General features: G+C 40.4%; 1 protein-coding gene across 1 annotated transcript in view; it reads left to right on the top strand.

Annotated features, from left to right (window-relative positions):
- The window catches only part of HMCN1 (hemicentin 1), a 201,103-nt gene that overhangs the window by 93,599 nt on the left and 88,534 nt on the right, over nucleotides 1-18,970 (top strand). The window contains exons 23-36 of the mRNA XM_086753035.1: nucleotides 1,500-1,627; nucleotides 4,101-4,373; nucleotides 5,141-5,236; nucleotides 6,772-6,966; nucleotides 8,024-8,154; nucleotides 8,829-8,976; nucleotides 9,470-9,596; nucleotides 10,609-10,763; nucleotides 13,327-13,605; nucleotides 14,198-14,479; nucleotides 15,526-15,634; nucleotides 16,212-16,381; nucleotides 16,619-16,773; nucleotides 17,555-17,678. Of these exons, the coding sequence (XP_086609161.1) occupies nucleotides 1,500-1,627; nucleotides 4,101-4,373; nucleotides 5,141-5,236; nucleotides 6,772-6,966; nucleotides 8,024-8,154; nucleotides 8,829-8,976; nucleotides 9,470-9,596; nucleotides 10,609-10,763; nucleotides 13,327-13,605; nucleotides 14,198-14,479; nucleotides 15,526-15,634; nucleotides 16,212-16,381; nucleotides 16,619-16,773; nucleotides 17,555-17,678 (2,372 nt within the window). The remainder of the gene's footprint in view (nucleotides 1-1,499; nucleotides 1,628-4,100; nucleotides 4,374-5,140; nucleotides 5,237-6,771; nucleotides 6,967-8,023; nucleotides 8,155-8,828; nucleotides 8,977-9,469; nucleotides 9,597-10,608; nucleotides 10,764-13,326; nucleotides 13,606-14,197; nucleotides 14,480-15,525; nucleotides 15,635-16,211; nucleotides 16,382-16,618; nucleotides 16,774-17,554; nucleotides 17,679-18,970) is intronic.

Genomic DNA, 18,970 nt, shown 5'->3' with positions numbered 1-18,970 from the left:
TTGTGGCCAAATCTGCGCCCCAGAGCCACCCAATCCAGTGAGTCTGCAACAGCCTCAGCAACTGATAGCTGCTGGGCCAGCATATTTGGTGAAGGAGGCTTGTGCACAAGGCGTTGATTCGTTGTTAGCAATATGTGTGGAATTTTCTGCTGTGTCCTGTGATTCCGTTGCACGCACTAACAAATCTGCCGTCTTGGTCCCTTGTTCTCATTTTACCTCAGGAGACATTGATAAATTAGGCTACTTGCTCATGGCTGCTGTGGAGAGATCCAAGTTGTCCAGAGCAGAAAGCCAGTTCAGCCCATTCCATAAAATTGTTTACAGATGTCAGCAAAAATTAAAGAATTAGTCCAAACAAACATGTTAGAGACCACCCAAAGATTATGTTAGAAATGTGACCACTAATCACAAGAAGAGTGAAAGAGTGAAATCACAAATGAAGGAACTTGTGTTGGAAAGCAAATGTAATTAGTGGACAAAATAATGGGAGATAAGTTACCACAACAATCTATCTTTTGAGATTATTAAAAATAATAATAATTGGAAAAATACAGGCTGCAGAGGAAAATTCATAATATCAGATGAATTTGGGTGGCTGGAGGAAATATGCTTCACTTTCTTTCCATTAATCTCTACAGGCCGTTGCAATCCCAAAACTCACCACTTATACCCATATGATAACATTGTCCTAATTAGAGAGTGCCAGAGAAAGGAGGATGGATGATACCACTAATTCCCACCAACTTTGCCTAAATGCTGCATGTAACCTTGAATGTTAGACTTGAATTTCTTCTTGTAATTTCTTAGCGGTCGGTTTTTGTTCCTCGTTTTTTTCTCCCAATCTCTATTACTTTGGATTTCTTTCTTGGCTTAGCTGGCCAAGACTCTATCTTGTAATGTTAAAAGCCTATGACCAGAGCTTTAGTAAAAATCAATATTATGTAGTTATATAGTGGTGAGTAATGACAATTTCTACAAATGTCAGAACTGTTGGTTTTGAATCAGAATACTCTTCAGAAACCCCCCTTCCATCTTTAAACATCGTAACATCTATTTTGTCAGGATGAAAGAGTATCAGAAGTTGTTTAACTTTCTGACCCTGCTGAGCTGAACAAAAATTTCTGACGGAATGTTGAAGAGTTCCATTTCTCCACCTGATTTTTTGGTGGTTTTGTTTGTTTCTTTTTCATTTTTAGAAACAAGATAGATTTTGGAAACAAGATGGATTTTTTATATGTTCTGTAAGTAGCTAGAACCAAATTTTGTAATTTGGATCTTACATTTTAGATATTTGCTATGTGTTCTGAATGTAGTGGCTCAGTAAAGAGTTATAAAGAATGAGTAAGTTTAAGTTTTATAGTTCAGTAATATGGCACAGCTCAGTGTGCCCTGTGGAATGGTGTTATTTCAGCTCATAGCAATCATTGGCAATGTGTAAGTAGAGGTCATTCACCTTTCAGTACATGTTTATGCAGCCTATCTGCTTCTTATTTTTCCAGACACACTTTCCTACCCTCAGGGTCAATGAAGATCAGTGAGACACAAGTTTCAGACAGTGGAATGTATATCTGTGTAGCCACAAATATTGCTGGCAATGTGACTCAGTCAGTGAAGCTAAGTGTACATGGTAAGTTTTAACTTAAAGGATAATAATCTGTAAGTTTCCGCATGGAATTTAGCATCATGCAGAGTTTTACATCCATTTTTCCTTATGTACATTAAATGCTATTGACCTGTATTCTTTCAGGTCATGTTATCTTCATATGCAAGGTGTTATTGATTATGTAAAAGGAAACATTGCATACGCACACATATATATAAAAGTGTATATATGTACGCACCTTCCTTTTAATGTTGATTTGAGTCATGGAAGTATTATAGCACAATCTGACGTTTGACTCTTCTTAAGTCAGCCAGAGGAGCTTTAAGAACTAAAAACTGTTGTTCTACTGCACTTGGATGTTCTCCGTGCAAGAAGTTTCTCAGCAGTAAGTTAGCAGACAGTGGTTGAGAATAGCAAAGTTGGCTGAGGCTTACAGGTGTTAAGATCCCACCAAGTTGATGGGAATTACATATCCAAACTCTTTTGGTAGCGCATGTCAAAGTTTGCTTGCATACCTGCTCAGGTGGTAGCGAAATTAGATTAGACATTAGAAAAAAATTTTTTACAATGAGAGTTGTAGAGCACTGGAACAGGTTGCCCAGAGAGGTGGTGGATGCCCCATCCCTGGAATCGTTCAAGGCCAGGCTGGATGAGGCTCTGAGCAACCTGATCTAGTCAGGGATGTCCCTGCTTCTTGCAGGGGGGTTGGACTAGGTGACCGTTGAAGGTCCCTTCCAACTCTAACTATTCTATGATTCTATGATTCTATGATTCTATGAAACCAGTGTGTAACTGTCACCTGTGGATAGGCAGCTGCTCCTGTCTTTGTGCACAGCTGTATATGTTCTATATGTTCTGCTGTACCCACCTTTTGCTTACTGATACCTTAACCCATTTTATTGTACTTTCTGTGTTCAAACCAGCGCCTTGTGCTTGTGCCCACCTTCCTTTCCCCCTCCGCAAAGGTATCTAGTCACTCTTGCTCGCGCTAGGACCCATGTCCCCCCTCCCTCTCCTTACTGTAGATGATCAGATTCTCACTTTCTTGTCTCTCTCCTGCTTTCCCCATACTGGGGTCCCAGTCACGATCTCTTAACCACTTACACAGTGTCATGTATTGTTAGCTCTGTGTTCTCTCACTTATTCCTCCTCACCTGCATCAGATGGAAACACAGGTTGTGGCACATGTGCTTTAGCACTGGGAGGAGGCACATAGGAGAAAGGGGTCCAGGAGCTGTGGCCTGGCACAGCCCAGACGAGGCTGATTGATACTAATTGTGAGAGTATAGATAGTTCTTCTGTAGGTCATGTAGAGTTTGGAATTGTTGCTGCCAATGCCCGTTGCCAGCACATGTCTTTGAAGTGGATCACATATCACGACTGTACCAGCTTGCCGCTAGCAGCTCTGAAACCTTCAGACTATGTTAATTCAATTACAATGGCTATAACAGACTGCTGTCTGGTTTGGTGTGTAGAGAAGTCTGATATCAGCACACATCTTTGTTTATCTGTAATTATGAATTAACAGAGAGTCTGGAAAATGGCACTTGTTATTGTTTCAGACATTCCTTATAAGTCTTTTTATTGTCAATGATCCTTAGAAAGAAAAACATTGTGGCAGAAGAGTTATGTTGGATTTATATTATTCTTTGGGACTAGCAAAATCTCTTCTGGTCATATTTTATCTCCTTATCCAAACTTGGGTTTGGAATCATACAAAGATGAAGGATTAGGGGAAGGAAATCAAAATGTCAAAAGGAAAATGTAATTAACTTCATGATAAAAGCTTTTGAATTGTTTTGTGTTATGAAGAGCAAGTACCCATAGCTCTTCAAATGTGCTGAGTATAACAATACTACACTACTCATATGGAAGTCATATAGTAGAATTTGCAAAGTAGCTTCTTCAAGTAAGTTAAGCAATAGGGTATTCTACGTCTTGTCCTGTGTAGAGAACATGCAGGTCTGCTTCCTTACTCACCTGAAGGAATTTGGTTTCAGTGAATAAAGAAGGGCATTTTCTAAAATGACAAAAACAGAAAAGAATTTCATTGAATCATAGAATGGGCTGGAAGGAACCTTTAAAGGCCACCCAGTTCAACCGCCCTGCAAGGAGCAGGGACATCTCCAACCAGATCAGGTTGCTCACAGCCCCGTCCAGCCTGGCCTTGAATGTTTCCAGGGATGGGGCATCCACCGCCTCTCTGGGCAACCTGTGCCAGTGTTTCACCACCCGTATTGTAAAAAATATCTTCCTTATATCCAGTGTGAATCTACACTCTCTTACATTAAAACTATTACCCCTTCTCCTGTCACAACAGGCCCTGCTAAAAAGTTTTTCCCCCATTTCTCTTACAAGTCGCCTTTAAGTATTGAAAGGCCACAACAAGGTCTCCCTGGAGCCTTCTCTTCTTCAGGCTCTCAACTCTCTCAGCATTAAGAGTGATCTTGTACATAATTTTCTTCATGTTATTGTCGACTAAACTTGTCTTCCTTAGTTCCTCCATTGATACAGCGTGGGCCTCGCGTTTTGAAAGTCCAAGCTGGCCACAGAGTTGACATACCCTGCAGTGCCCAGGGGATCCCTCCCCCAACAATCACTTGGTTCAAAGGCAGAAGCGCTGTGCCGATAGATGGCGGGCAGTTTATCCGCAACCTGGATGGAGCTCTAAGCATCAGCAATGTCCAGCTTCCTGATGCCGGAATCTACAAGTGTGTCGCTAGTAATGCAGCGGGCAGTGACACCTCAGAGATAGCAGTACAAGTTCAAGGTATTTATATTAGGGTCGTAATCTTGCCTCCTGCCCTGGCTAGGTATAATTTCATGCCACTGCTTTCTGATTTACGTTTTGGAGGGCAATTTGAGGGCAATTCTCTTTGCTGTTGACTGTTACATGATGCAAAATCCAAATCTGTGTTAGATGCTATGTTCTAATGTTAATTAAGGAAGATTAGAATAGACAAATAATTTTGGAGAGTTTTCAGAAATAAGAAAAAGAAACTCAAAATATATTACTTTTTTTTATGTTAAAAAAATAATCTTCAAGCTACTTATGATTTGCTTTTGTAGTAGGTAATTGAAATCAGATTCCAGCATGGGAAACCTCTTTTTCAAGTATTGTCTACATGTGTTCATATGTCTCATGTTTTCTACGTGTGTGTGTTTCTGCACACAATTTTAAAATGAGATGCAAGAACAAAGGTGGAAGTAGTACGAATATGTGGTATGAGCAAACACAGCTTAAATTGTATTTTTCAGGTTTTGCAGAAACTGTCTCTACCTTCAAAACAAATGTAGTGGGTTTTAAAGAGAACCAATTTCAGTCAAATTTGAAAGCCTCTTTGTACTGCTTACTTCCTAAATATTCCCATTAAAATCAAGACTGCTTGTATAGCACACTTTGTCAATGTAAAGAGGGTTGTTGGAATCTGACCTTGCATGAAAGAGAGAGACTTAGAAGTGTTATGTATTGCCAGACTGTATTTTCACATTTGGGAGCAGAGGTCAATAATTTTTTTTAATCTAATTTTCTTTCAGAGTCTCCTACTATCGAGGATCTAGACCCTCCATATAATAGTCCTTTTCAAGAAAGAGTGGCAAATCAACGTGTTGCATTTCCATGCCCAGCAAAAGGTAAGTGTCATTGTTGCCACCTTTAATAACAAAAGTATATTTTTCTGTTGACACAAAATTTCTGTGTTCTCCTTGTCATAGTAAAAATATGCAATATGCATGCTATTGTCCATATGTGGAAAAATTCAAGCTAATAGTAATTTAAATAAACCCCTACGTGTGGAAGTTTTGTGAATAGTCGTTGCTAGCCAACAAGGATATTTTAATGTTAAAATGATGCTATAACAATCGGGACTTCCTCTAAGTTTGAAAGCTCACTGCCTCTGTGTGCGTTGTTGCTGTAGTTCAGCCCTGATCGGGACCAGACTACGCAGTCTCTCTCTCACTCCCCCCACCCTCCAAGAGAACAGGGGGAGATGATATAAGGAAAAACAGCTCGAGGTTTGAGATAAGGACAGGGAGAAAATCCTTAAAGTTACCGTTATGGGCAAAACAGACTCGACTTAGGGAAAACGATTCATTTATTTCTAAAACTAGCAGGAGAATGAGACAGGGAACAAGATAACCTCCCCCCACCCCTCCCTCTTCCCAAGCTTAACATTATCTCTACTACCTTCCACCCCAGCCCGAGCGGCACAGGGGGGAAGAGGGAATGGGGGTTGCGGTCAGTTCATCACGTGTTGTTTTACGCCGCTGTATCATCGTCGGGGGAAGAACTCCTCGCATTCCTCCCCTGCTCCATCGTGGGGTGCCTCCCACGGGCCACAGTCCTTTGTGAAACTGCTCCGGCATGGGTCATCTCTTCCACGGGGTGCAGTCCCTCTAGAACAGCTGTCCCAGCGGGGCCTCCACAGGCCACAGCCTCCTTCAGGCCTCCACCTGCTCCGGCATGGGGTCCTCCACGAGCTGCAGGTGGATCTCTGCTCCTCCGTGGGCCTCCATGGGCTGCAGGGGGACAACCTGCTCCACCATGGTCCTCACCACAGGCTGCAGGGGAATCTTGGCCAGGAGCCGCATTACTCCTCCCCCTCCTTCTTCACTGACCTTGGCGTCTGCAGCCATTCCTCACAACAGGCTGGCAGACGCCTCTCAGGATCCTTTTTACATCTTATTCACTTCTCATCTCCTCTCCACTTCTTGCAGCCGGGCCGGGCTGAGTTGGGCCCAGTCTGCTGCCCGGCGGGAGGCCAGAGGGTGAGGCCTGCAAGGCCCACAAGGCTCTTGCCTCCCCATCTCTGCCCCTGCTCAGCTGCTTCACATCTTCACTCTTTTTTGTTTGTTTTATTTTTTTTTTCTCCTGTTTTCCCCTTCTTAAATACATTATCACGGAAGCGTTATCATGGGACATTCTGCTACCAATCGGCTCAGCCTTGGCCAGCAGCAGGTCCGCCCTAGGCCCGGCCGAGTCCACTGAACAAAGGGGAGCGACTTCTAGCAGTTTCCTACAGAAGCTGCCACCTTAGGCCCCTCCCTCACTAAACAAAACCAGAACAGTTGTCCTTGCCAGTAAGACTTCCAGCAAGCAGTGGGAATTGTTTGAATCTTGTTCTGAGCTGAGCGAACCGTTTCTTGAAATGTCACTTTTTTTTTATTAGGTATTCCAAAACCTGTCATCAAATGGCTACGTAATGGAAGAGAGCTGACAGGCAGTGAACCAGGGATTTCAATTCTGGAGGATGGGACGCTACTGATCATAGCTTCTGTTACACCTTCTGACAGTGGAGAGTATATCTGTGTGGCAGCCAACGAAGCTGGAAGTACAGAAAGAAAATACAACCTAAAAGTTAATGGTAAATAATAAGTACAAATATTGGGGAACTGGTTTTGAAGAACATAATCTCTTTTATTGTTGGAAACTGCATGCCACAAATCTGCCAATGTGCAGTTAAATTAGAAAAACTAATCTGAGTACTTGCATTTCTGTGATTCTGGTACTCTCCATATTTTTTAAATTGTTTCTGTTCACCATGACTTTATATACAAACCATCTTTGTTTTGCTGTAAGAGCTAGGTGAGTCTCATTTGTAGAGAGCTCTAGTTATACTTGATAACTTTAACGGAAATAACAAATAAATTCTGCACTGTAGAAATTAAAGATTGAGTGATAGATGTGCATTTCAAATATGAATGAGACAAGTTATTTGTCAGAACGAACATAGAATAGGAGTATGTTTGCTGCTGATATTCTTCCTGAATTGTAATTGCAAAATAGAAAATCTGCAGGTGACCCTGAGATATGTTCTGATATTTTGCTTCTTACAGAGTACTTTTATTCCAGCCTTGTTCACTTCCCATAATAGTGCTGATGCCCGAGCAGGATTGTAGCCTTATCTTTATTCTGAGAAAAGAGGAATTCTATCTTGTACCAGCAGGGCTCATCGGTGGGGTCTGAACTTCCTAATCCACCACAGAAGGCCCTTTGCATCCAAACTGGGACAAATGATAGGCAGGTGTTCTTGGTCATAACTGGAGCACTGAAGAAGAATGGCTCTCTGGAATCTGCTTCTTTATATGCTAAGGAAATAATGTGGGATATTAAGATTAAATTAAATTTAAGATTACATTTTTAGATTATTCTGTTAAAATAAATGGTGATTGTGTTTGAGTGTATTTTCCCTGCGAGTCTGTTATTGGGCAAGAGAACTTTTTTTTCTTTTTTTTTTTTTAGAAAGAGAGGAAAGGACACAGGGAGATAAATCCAGAGACAAAAGGCAAATGGAAAAGTTGGGGAGGGAATGAAAAGGGTCTGAGAATTTTAGATTACAGTGGTCCTTGATTGAGGGGAAGAAGGAGGTGGGAAATCACTGTAACAGAAGGCTTAATACATGACTTTGAACTTTCTTGTAGTTCCTCCAGAAATTAGAGATCAAGAAAAGGTGACAAATACCTCTGTAGTTGTTCATCATCCTGTAAGTCTCTTCTGTGAAGTATCTGGTAACCCCTTCCCGGTCATCTCCTGGTATAAAGAAGATATCCAGGTATGTAAAGTTAACCTCATTGAAGTAACATAGCCATCATCAGTCAGCTTTGTGTTCACTTCTGGTGCTTGGTATGAGAGCTCATTCAAAGTAAACACATGCACATGCCTTTATGTGTATTTAAACTGCACAGAGAGCAACCCGCAGGGAAAGACAGCTAAATATGGCTAATCCATTAGTTCAGCTGCTCAATAAGTTTAAACTCAAGTCTTTATTTTCAAGATTCCCCTAGGAATTAGCCTTAGCAATCTCCCAGTATTGTAGATGCCAGAGCCCTTGCAGAGGGGACCAGTAATGGTATTTTCTTTATTCTCTAGATGGAGAAATAAGAACTGGAGCTTATTTGAATTCCTTAGGATTATCCTTGAATCCTGTGGTTCTACTTGTAGCTGATAAGTGATAGTTTTAGATGAGAAGAGACTACTTTGTGCACCTTTGTGACTGACCATTACTGATGGACAAAGAATTTATTTGGTTTTCCAACTCTCTATAGTATTTTGAGCTACAAGTCATATTGAATAGATTGCAGAAGTTGAGGAGATTATTGCCGTAACTGAAAGGGGAAACAGATTATCCTTTGACTAAAACTACCATTTTCTTAAAAAAAATCCAGCTGTGATATTTGGCTGATGTAACTTGGATCACATAAGGCTAATGTCTTGGGTTCTTTTAAGGTTGTGGAAAGCGGTACTCTCCAGATTTTGCACAATGGGAAGATACTGAAGCTCCTTAAAGCGGCTACTGATGATGCTGGACAATATTCATGCAAAGCTGTAAATGTAGCAGGAAGTTCTGAAAAGCTGTTTAACCTAGATATACTAGGTTAGTTCTATGTTTTTTATTTTGATTTGTTTTTTGCTTGGTTGTTTTTTTTTTTAAGATGGTGATCTGAAAAACAGTTGATATTTAAGAAGCCAGTAAATGTCAGCTCATTATAAATAGATTCTTCTTCTCACAGCGTGTTAGATATTGGCTACTGAAGCAGTCATCATGATGACTTTTGAATATTTAAAATTTGGCATTCTTGTAGTAACACAGACAAAATACTACTTTTCATTACGGGATTTTGGTCTTTGATACTTAGTTTTGAATTTTGGGTGTACAGCAGCCCATCATAGGAGTTGTTTTATGTACAGTTCACCAGTACAAGTGTGGAAGTGCTTGTCATGGTAGAAATGATGTGATCTAGCAGGAGTCACTGCAGTGAAAACTAAAGTTGTTTCAAGGGAATAATATGATCCACTACTGCATTCTAGTTCCATAGCATACCTTCTCTAGTTAAATACCAGTTCTTCTAATGTTTGACTTCTTAAAGTTCCACCAAGTATAATAGGTGCTGATGGCCCTGGTGAAATTGCAGTCATCCTCAACCAGGAAATCAGTCTGGAGTGTAGAGCCAAAGGCTTCCCTTCTCCTGACATACACTGGTTCAAAGATGGCAAGTAAGTCTCTTATAGCTTTTGTGATTTGTGTCTAGGTTATTCCTCCCTTAGAATGTAAAAGGTGCGCTGTGCCAGCAAGCTCTGCTTTTAACTATTTAGTGTTAAGTTATTGTCATCGGATATAATTTGTGGTGGTTTGAGGTGGTAAGTTCTTTAATTAAAAGTTAGCATTCTGCTTTTATTTGTGTCCCATTACTGACAGTGGCACTTGCAGAGCAGATGTGTGGTATTTGAAGCAAGATAATGCTTGAACCAAGATTAACGTAACTATTTCTTTGAGTTTATTCTAATGGGATTATATTAAATGTATCATTAGTTAAAGTATAGTTGGTTTTGCTGACATAATTTTTTCATGGGTAGACAGTACCCATGTCAAACGTATTTCTAGCTGGTGCCTTGTGCAGTTCTGCATATGTGTATTAAAGATTCTAAAACATTTGTAGCCTGCATGTTTCAATTCTTCATCTCCTCTCCCAGAAAAGCATACTAAGAGAAGACTTTTTGGCAGCTTAACTATTAGCTGAAAAGCAAACTGGGCTGTAAATATTTTTAGATGGTGTTGGTGTTTAACAGTGTAGTTAAGTGTAAACATTGACTAGTACTCCCAGATATCCTGATGTGACAATTCCTCATGCTTTGGTATTGGTATGTTGACACTTACCTCTGGTAAATGCAGAGATTTTGTTATCAGCAAAGGACAGTCATGACCTAAGTAATTAGAAAAAGGAGCTGAGATCAGGAGTAGGACTCTGGCTGTGATACTGGCATCCTCGACGACCTGAGTAAAGTACTTCTCTGTTTTGGTTTCTCCTAAAAACTAGGAATAGTTAATTATAATAGTTCATCACTTTATGGTGGTTCTTCGGATTAACGTTGTTGCTCTAACGCTAAATGATGCTTTTCAGTGGTACAATTACTACCATTAAAGGATGACTTCTTGTTACTGTCAGTTTAAATTAATGTTGAAAAGATGAGGTCAGAGTTCTGCGATGCAAAATAATCTCTATTCCAGGCCCTTGTTTCTGGGTGATCCCAATGTTGAGCTTCTGGACAAAGATCAAGTTCTACACATAAAGAATGCTCGAAGGGTGGACAAAGGCCGTTATCAGTGCAGCGCCACCAACACTGCTGGCAAACAAGTTAAGGAAGTCAAGCTGATCATCCATGGTAAGTTTGTAGAATGCCTCATCCTAGAAGATCCTTTGATTTTACTCATAAATGGAGATACTCAGACAAATATAAATTAATGCTCTGATCCTGCAAATATTGTGTGCAAACATAACTTACTACTCATCTGTTCACAGAGTGATCTTTTTGAGCATTTATATGTTATATAGTTAAGTATGCCCGTAGTCTTTGGAAGCTTGGCTTTTATGTGCTTTTTATTAGTTTCTAATTGGTGAAAGCCAGAAAACTTGAAGTATCTTCTTTAATTTTGCTATTAATTAATTCCAATAGAATCATTTTATTATCATATTAGCCTCATTTTTTTATCTATCTTAGGGAGGAGAAAAGAATTTTTTTTTATATTAGTACACTCATGGTCTTATTTTCTTTATCTAGTGGTAGGAGTAAATTCAGCCAGGAATAAGTTAAAGTTACTGCAAAAGTACAAAGTGAGTAAGAATCAGACCCATATAATCTTTGAAAAAGAATGTTCCAGATGATCTTCAGGTAGTGTGCTGTGTCATCTTGCTTAAATTGGTGTAAACTGGGGTCACTGATAGCAAGAGAAGAAGCACTAGTGTGAGATAACGATGTAAGCATTATTTTCGTGCAGTTTATAGCACACTGAGTATACTTTTTGTGTTTTTAGAAGCAGCGGAGTCTTCGCAAAGAAATGGAGAACAGATAATTCCGATGATGAGTGTAGATAAGTTTAATGAAAATTATCAGGTGGGAGAAAAGGAGGGGAAAGATTCATGGAAGAAGGAGGAAGTAGCTTTTGAAGAAGGACTTCAGAGAGAGTTTTTCCATTTGGAAGACAAAGAACATGTGAAAGCCTAGTCAGACCTGAGAACTGAGAGAGCACAGTGCTAGCAGAAATTAGGGGGAAACAAGTACAGAAATCTATAGGTGGCACAACACACTTGGGCCCGGAGTGCGAAGGGTAGGAATTTGAATCTGTGAGCCTTAAGGCTGATGAGTCCTCATTTGTTATGGATTTGCTTTTGAAGTTTGTGTGTCTTTTGTTCTGATACCTTTGAACTTATAATACATTATTTTCCTCATCTGGGACATTTTGGAAGCATGAAGCAAACAGATGCATAGAAATATGCCTGTACTCTGGTGACAGAGAAATCTTTTTCCACCGGGAACAAAGAAAATGCTGTGAGGACTTGCAGGCAATTGTGACTCTTGTAAGATTAGAGGAATAAAAAAAAACCCCACACAAATAAAATCCTCACAGATGAGTAGACCTTACTTCAGGTTCTTCGGAAGGGAGAGGTGAATTTGTGGTAGTGCAATGGAATATCTCTTTATAAATTTCTCATTAATCCTGGCTGGACAAACGGAAGTCCACGGACTAAGTGAGGAACTTAAATCCTAATTCTTGCTAGTTCTTAATTTGTTTTAGCTGTTTAGCCCTACTTTTAGCTTTGATATTTTCCCAAAACACCATGTTAAAACCGTTCCCCTTCTCTGTGGATGAACACATTTGCTGATAGAGAAAGGCATTCACCTTTAAACTGAGTGTGTTTCAGCATATTTTATAGGTTTGTGGGGTTTTGCGCACAAATTATTTAATCAGGAAAATTTCATCATGATTTGATAATCTACAAGACCCATCTCATAAGAGTAGATCCATTCAGTGGCACTATGCTTTTATATTTCAGCAGTGGCATTTTAAATGAACACTATGGAAGTCTAAGATGTACTGAGCACGTTTGGCAGTAGAGGAGTTAATGTGTCTGCCAGATGTGTCTGGTACTTTCAGCAGTCATAAATTTATTTGTTGCCAATTGCACTGTGTTTTTATTACCTCTACAGAGATTTACGAACTCTTTATATTGGCCGATTTACACAAGAGCTTGTTTGCTAGAAAAATCTGAGTGCTGCTGCCTAGCAAGCAAAGGAAATGAGTATGGGCCAAAAATTTCAAAAATAGGAGCATAAAGCTAGACTGTTAAGCTCGTATTTAGTCTCAGAGAAAGTTACTTCATCTTCAGAAGTTTTGAGTACTGAGCAGTTCCCACTCCAGTTGCAGAGTCTCTTGGATGCATTTGCTATTTTAAATAGCAGGTTGCTATTCCTTGTTGGCAGGATGCACCTGAGGTATGCAGTGATTGCTCTTTCTTTACCCCTCAGAGGCAGGGAGGAGGCAGAGCCATGCCCAAAAGCATCACAGAATGCACGGAGGCCCAGCTGTCCTAACTTGGCACATGTTGGAGCCTAGAAGGTAAAATATTGCCAGGTACCTCTAGAGGGGCAGCAGTGCTTTGCAGTAACCATGCTGTGGCACTTGTTTCTGAAGGATGTGGTGGCCCTTTGATGTTAGGTTCCATTTATGTTGTGTTTTCATGCTTTCAGCTCTCAGTGTGCACCAGGGAATTGTACAGGCAATGTATAACTTTACCGGGGAAACACAAAGACAAAAACAACAGGAAGGGCTGGAAGTCTGAGCAAAGATCTCTTATTCTTACAGAGTTCTAATGCTTAGTCTAATTAAATATACACAGACTTGTATAAAACTAAGGTTTTAGTACTGTTGTTTTGTCTTTTGAAACAGTGCCTCCTAGCATTAAGGGAGGAAATATTACCACAGAGGTGTCGGCGCTTCTTAACAATCTTATAAATTTGGAATGCGAAACCAAGGGAATCCCTGTTCCTACTATTACATGGTATAAAGATGGACGACCAGTTATTTCCAGCCCACAAGCTCTGTATGTGGATAGAGGGCAATTCCTGCAGATACCTCGGGCCAAAGTATCAGATTCTGCAAAGTACACCTGCCGCGCGACCAATGCTGCTGGAGCTGCTGAGAAAATGTATGACGTGGATGTCTACGGTAAGAGAGAGTTTATTGAACTTGGTTATTTGCTGTTTTACAGGAAGTGCATTTTTGAAATCTTTTCTGTCTTTGCGGGCCTGTCAGAGGTGAACAGCAGGCAATGGTTGTGTTTGAAGACTGGCCTGTCTTAGCAAGACCATGTAGAGGGAACTTTACACCCTGTGCTTTATGTGACTCTCAAAACGCTCTTGACTTCAGGGGCCTTGATAACATGCTTTAGTGAAGTATCAAACTATTTCTTCTCCATGTATCCTTTCTCTTTCTCACATGTGCCTGCTAAACACCACTTGTCTGAAATAACCTCTCTATGTGGGAACTTCAGTGTAAGACCTTCAGATTTAGTTCTTCCATCTGAAAGGCCTGCAGATTCTCTATATAATACCACTGGTCAATACTGAAGTACATCATTTGACTTTTCTGCTTCACCCTTGTCTTGGCTTGTCCCAGCAGCAAATTCTCACATGAAATTGTGCCTGATGTAATAACCTATAGAGCCAAAGTGGGTGGAGAGGAACTAACCTGTTTGCTCTTAATACATTTTCTGGCTACAGAATTAATCACTTGCAATATATATTTTTCCTTCCTACAGTTCCTCCAGTAATTGAGGGCGATGCTGACACAGCCCAGAACAGGCAGGTGATTGCTGGCAATTCACTGACATTAGAGTGTAGAGCTGCTGGCAACCCTCCACCTCTCCTTACCTGGTTAAAAGATGGTGTGCCTGTGAAGGCAAGCAACAACCTCCGCATTGTATCTGGTGGGAAGAAGCTGGAGATTCTGAATGCTGTTGAGGCTGACCGGGGCCAGTATTTATGTGTGGCCACAAGCATAGCTGGAGAACAAGAAATCAAATATGAAGTTGAAATCTTAGGTGCGTGAGCAACGGAACTACTGATTTGTCAGATTTCCATGAAGCTAACAAAGCATGCTTTTATTTTTTTTTTTTTTGGTATCGTTATATGAAAGATCACTTAGTCAAGTTGCATACTTAGTTAAAGCTGGGCACTGCATACTTTTTCTGTCCAGGGTTATGCGACAGCTTGAAGAGTCTTACTTTCAGGTTAGTTCTTGAGAGTTTTTTGTACACGTGGTAGGTAAATATTGTTCTCGGGAACCTTTAAAAGTCTTCCAACTTGCCTTTCTAGAAGAAAATCCTATATATGAAAGGAATAGGTTAAAAATATCACTGGGTAGCTGCCTAAGGGGAAGAACACCTGTTGCTGAATTAGAGCTGTGTTGTGCAAATTCTGAACCTTTTGCAAAGGCTTGTTCTTCTTTTTCCATTGAATCTTTTACTACGGTCTGAATCTCATCAGTCCCTTCTAGGTAAATGAATTATACAAATGTTAATCACATTCTTCTGGCATGTAAGTGTTTATTTAAAGTCTTGGTTTTTAGGCTTTGAACTGCACTCTTGAAGGACACTGCATACTATTGCGTGCAGGTGTAGAGCATCTGTTCTGCTGCTCCGTGTGTATCTCACTGGTCACAGTGAAGGAGCTGGGAGGAACTGTATGGGAGTGTTTCCTTCCTAGCCTACCCACTCCTGTGAGAAAATGAGACAGCGTGAAGAGGACTTGGAAGAGAGTCCTCTGCACTTCTGTTTTCTCTTTCTACTGAGAGAGAGTGCTAGAAGTCCCCATCCCTGCCACCACCTCATTCAAAAATTGTTCAGACAGAATCTGAACAAACAACTAAGAAAAAGGAATGAAAAGAGTGATTTGAAGGAACAAAATATCATTGAGTAGATGTTTCCCTTCAAAAAGGAACAGTGATTCATAATGAACTACAAATCAGTGTGTGTCCCAAAGTGAGACAGATGTCAAGATTATTTTGCTTTTAACATCGTTTGGGATAGACTTTTATGACATTTCTAATGCTTAAGTGTTTCTGTTGATGAATTTTTCTTTATTACAGTCCCGCCATTTGTGGAAGGTGGGGATGAGCTCTCAGATTACATTGTGATTCTCCATAGCCCTTTGGAGTTGGATTGTTCAGCAACAGGGACACCCTCCCCAACTATCACGTAAGGGTTTTGGTATGACAGTAGAAAGAAAAATAAAAATCTACTGGTTGATTAAGTGAGCTTGGAGGTAGTCTTCATGAACTGCCTGTGTTGTTTGGGGTTGTTTAATATGTGGAGGACAAACTCCTGGCTCCACTGACAGCATCAGGCACACATGTGGCAGGATCAGGGGTTTATTTTCAAGTAGTTTGGTATGTTGTGCCAATATGCATGTCCTGAAAATTAGGATACATAACAAGAGCTGACAGAACTCTCATTCCTTTGCTAATGCAACTTTGCACTTTTCATCTGCCACCAGTGATTGCTTTTGCTTTGGAGATTTCTGTCTGCATCTGTTGGTGGCATCTACTTTTGCTGCTGCTTCCTAGCTGTCACCTTTCTGACTTCTTTAGTGCCTGTTCCCCTATGTTCCCTTCTCCTGATAAACCATTTCAGTCCATGACACTCAGAAAAACAGAATACTATTAAACATCTGCAAACCTTCCTAGAAATTCTGTTTAATACAATTGTGCATATTTTAGGAGTGTTGTTGATCTTAGTTTTGTAGAGATCTGAGATTTTACTTTATTTTTGGTAGGTGGTCAAAAGATGACCAACCAGTTGAAGAGGGAGCTGGACGTAAGATCTTGTTAGATGGACAAAAACTTCTCATCTCTCGAGCTCAAGTGTCAGACACTGGCCGGTATAAATGTGTGGCTGCAAATAAGGCAGGAGAACATCAAAGGGAATTTGATGTTACTGTGCATGGTAGGTTACTCAAGGGGTGTGGCGGGGAAGTGGCAGGCTGCCTTTATTTTAAATTGCTGTCAAGAAGGTGCTCAAATTTTCTGTAAATGTTTATTTGTATTATTGGGTTGAAAGATGAGAGATGAGAGCAGATGAAATAGAAGTAGAGCTGCTCTTATGTGTGCAATGTTGCTTATGTGTATTTAAATGTGTATGTTAAAACTATGCTTTGCTTTTTGTTTCTGGTGCTTCTTGTAGTTCCTTCATCCATCAAATCGGCTGGGACTTCCGAGCGAGCTGTTGTGATATACAAACCTGTGACGCTGCAGTGCATAGCCAATGGCATTCCCAGCCCTTCTATAACTTGGTTGAAAGACAGTCAACCGGTAAACACAGCCAGAGGAAATATAAGAGTAAGCAATACTTTTTTATGGGATCCAAACCATGAAAGATAGTTACAATAAATTATACATGTTAGTACTTGTTTTCCTTTTGCTTCCCCCGTGCTGTGTTATAAAGATGCTAAAAATCTGTCCTAGAGAGCAATGGGCTTTTTAGCTGGGTAGGACGGTATCTCGGGTTGAGTAGCGGTGTTTAGTAGACTGAATCCTATTAGACACTTCAGTATCAGAAGAGTCCATGACTGTAAATTCAGCATCCAGCTCTTTCAGTTGTACTTTAAACTTCAGTGTATGGGTGTCTGCCAGTTACGAGGTGACTCTACCGCCTTGTCACGGTGGGGCAGGATTAGATGAGTTTTTCTATAAGCACACCCATTGCAGAACCTACCTTTATGTTCCTTTTCTCTGTGGGATCCTGGCTTTCAGTGAATAGCCCTTCCCAGTGCTTGCATGCCTCGGGGGTTGAGTGCTTGTAACGGCTCTGATTTACTTTAGGCTGGAGCAATTTTTGACATCTTGCCAGTGGCAGCTCTCTCTGCTTGCAGCCTCTTCTTCACTTTGCCTGCCCTTCTCATCTAGATCTCCTTACAGCTGTACAGCTGATAATCCTGATGTCCCAGGAACACTGAAGTCTCTGAACTACCAAGGCATCTCTTGCATGAATATTAGCCCCAGGTTAGAAGAAAGATGAGACTGGCTGTATTCAGTGTAAACATCTGCTTTGCCATTACGCTTAGCAGCTCTGCCTGGGATCGTTGTGTAAAGTGGTTCCCTGCTCTCTGTTTTGGTACAGCTGGAGTCTTCAGGCCGTATTCTGCAAGTTGTCAAGGCCCTGCTGGAAGATGCTGGCCGATACACTTGTGTGGCAACAAATGCTGCAGGAGAAGCCCAACAGCACGTTCGGCTTCATGTGCATGGTAATGTTTCTGCCTCTAGTTAGAAGCTAAACATGTCTGTTTTAAGGCAGCTTTTTTATATCTGTATTCCTTTCTCTTTTAAGCTCTTTGGCACTTTAGTTGTTTCTGCACATCCATCTTTCAGTTTTCTTTCTTTGTCCCACTCCATTAGTAAGAAGTAAGGGCAAAAGTTGTCCTCCTTGGGATTTAGCCTTTCTCGTGTGGTACCAAAATGCCACAGAAATGAATGCCTCTCCCTTTAACTCTTCTGTTCAGAGGTACCCCAAGAAGCCAAATGCATTGCCACTAACCCACCGCTCCAAAGGGTACTCTACATTTCTGAATCAAGATACGATGTACCCCTGTTGGCATTATTAATTTTATCCCAGTCTTCTGGGGATAATGGCATTCGCTGTGACTTTGCAATGGGGAAATTTTACAGGAATGACTTTTCTGAGAAAGAAACATTCTCTTATGAGGGGATTTTTCAGACTATTTAAAAGGAATTTTATTTTGCAGCTAAAAATAATGTAAAAAGAGTCAGGGGAAACTTGAGAAGCTGCTGTTTGCATGCAAGTTTAATAAATGCTCTCACTATGATTTACACATTTTCCTCAGAAATGGTTACAAAATATTGTGCATTCTTGATGTGACTTAATCCTCAAAGGAGGCGCAGGAATAAACTGTGGCAAAATGCTCGTGATGAGTATAATTGTCTTGACTTTTATTGTCATACTGAATCAGTAACTGGAAAATGTTAAACTGAAATGAAGACAGGTTGCAGTATCTCCGTAGATGAGACTTAGAGAGAGAAGCCACACTCATCTTAAACTGTGGTAATTGCATCATAGCTAACTTGAGTGTCAGTCCCATCCTCATAAATAGCTCTTTTTGCTACCAGTCTTCACATTCCAAGTGTCATTATCTGATGTTTCTGTCGCATTGGAAATTTATAAACTTCAATAAGGTAAAAAGTCTTGCTTTCTTAAAGCTGTGTAGAACATTCAGTTTAATATTAGCAGTTCAAGTGAGATGAGCTTGCCACGTTAGAAGAATTATGTTCTGTGTTGTGTACTTGTTTCCTGCAAGTCCGTTTTAAGTGGCATTTTTCCTGAAAAAAATAATAAGTAAAAACAATAATGTTTTATTTCTCTTAACACTAATTAGGTCATATAATTAGATAGTATTCCTGTTTCAAAAACCAACTGTCTTGAGCAATTCCTCAGTCATACAACAGTTGAAGCTTGTGCAATTCATTGCCCAAAACTTATCAGAGGGCAGATTACTTTGTGATGGGATGTTCTGCTAGCTGG

The sequence above is a fragment of the Chlamydotis macqueenii genome, chromosome 8 (genome assembly GCF_036417535.1).
Source record: "Chlamydotis macqueenii isolate bChlMac1 chromosome 8, bChlMac1.mat, whole genome shotgun sequence".
Classification (NCBI taxonomy): Eukaryota; Metazoa; Chordata; class Aves; order Otidiformes; family Otididae; genus Chlamydotis; species Chlamydotis macqueenii.
The sequence above is the reverse complement of the archived record's forward strand: the minus strand, read 5'-3'. Positions and strand labels throughout refer to the sequence as shown.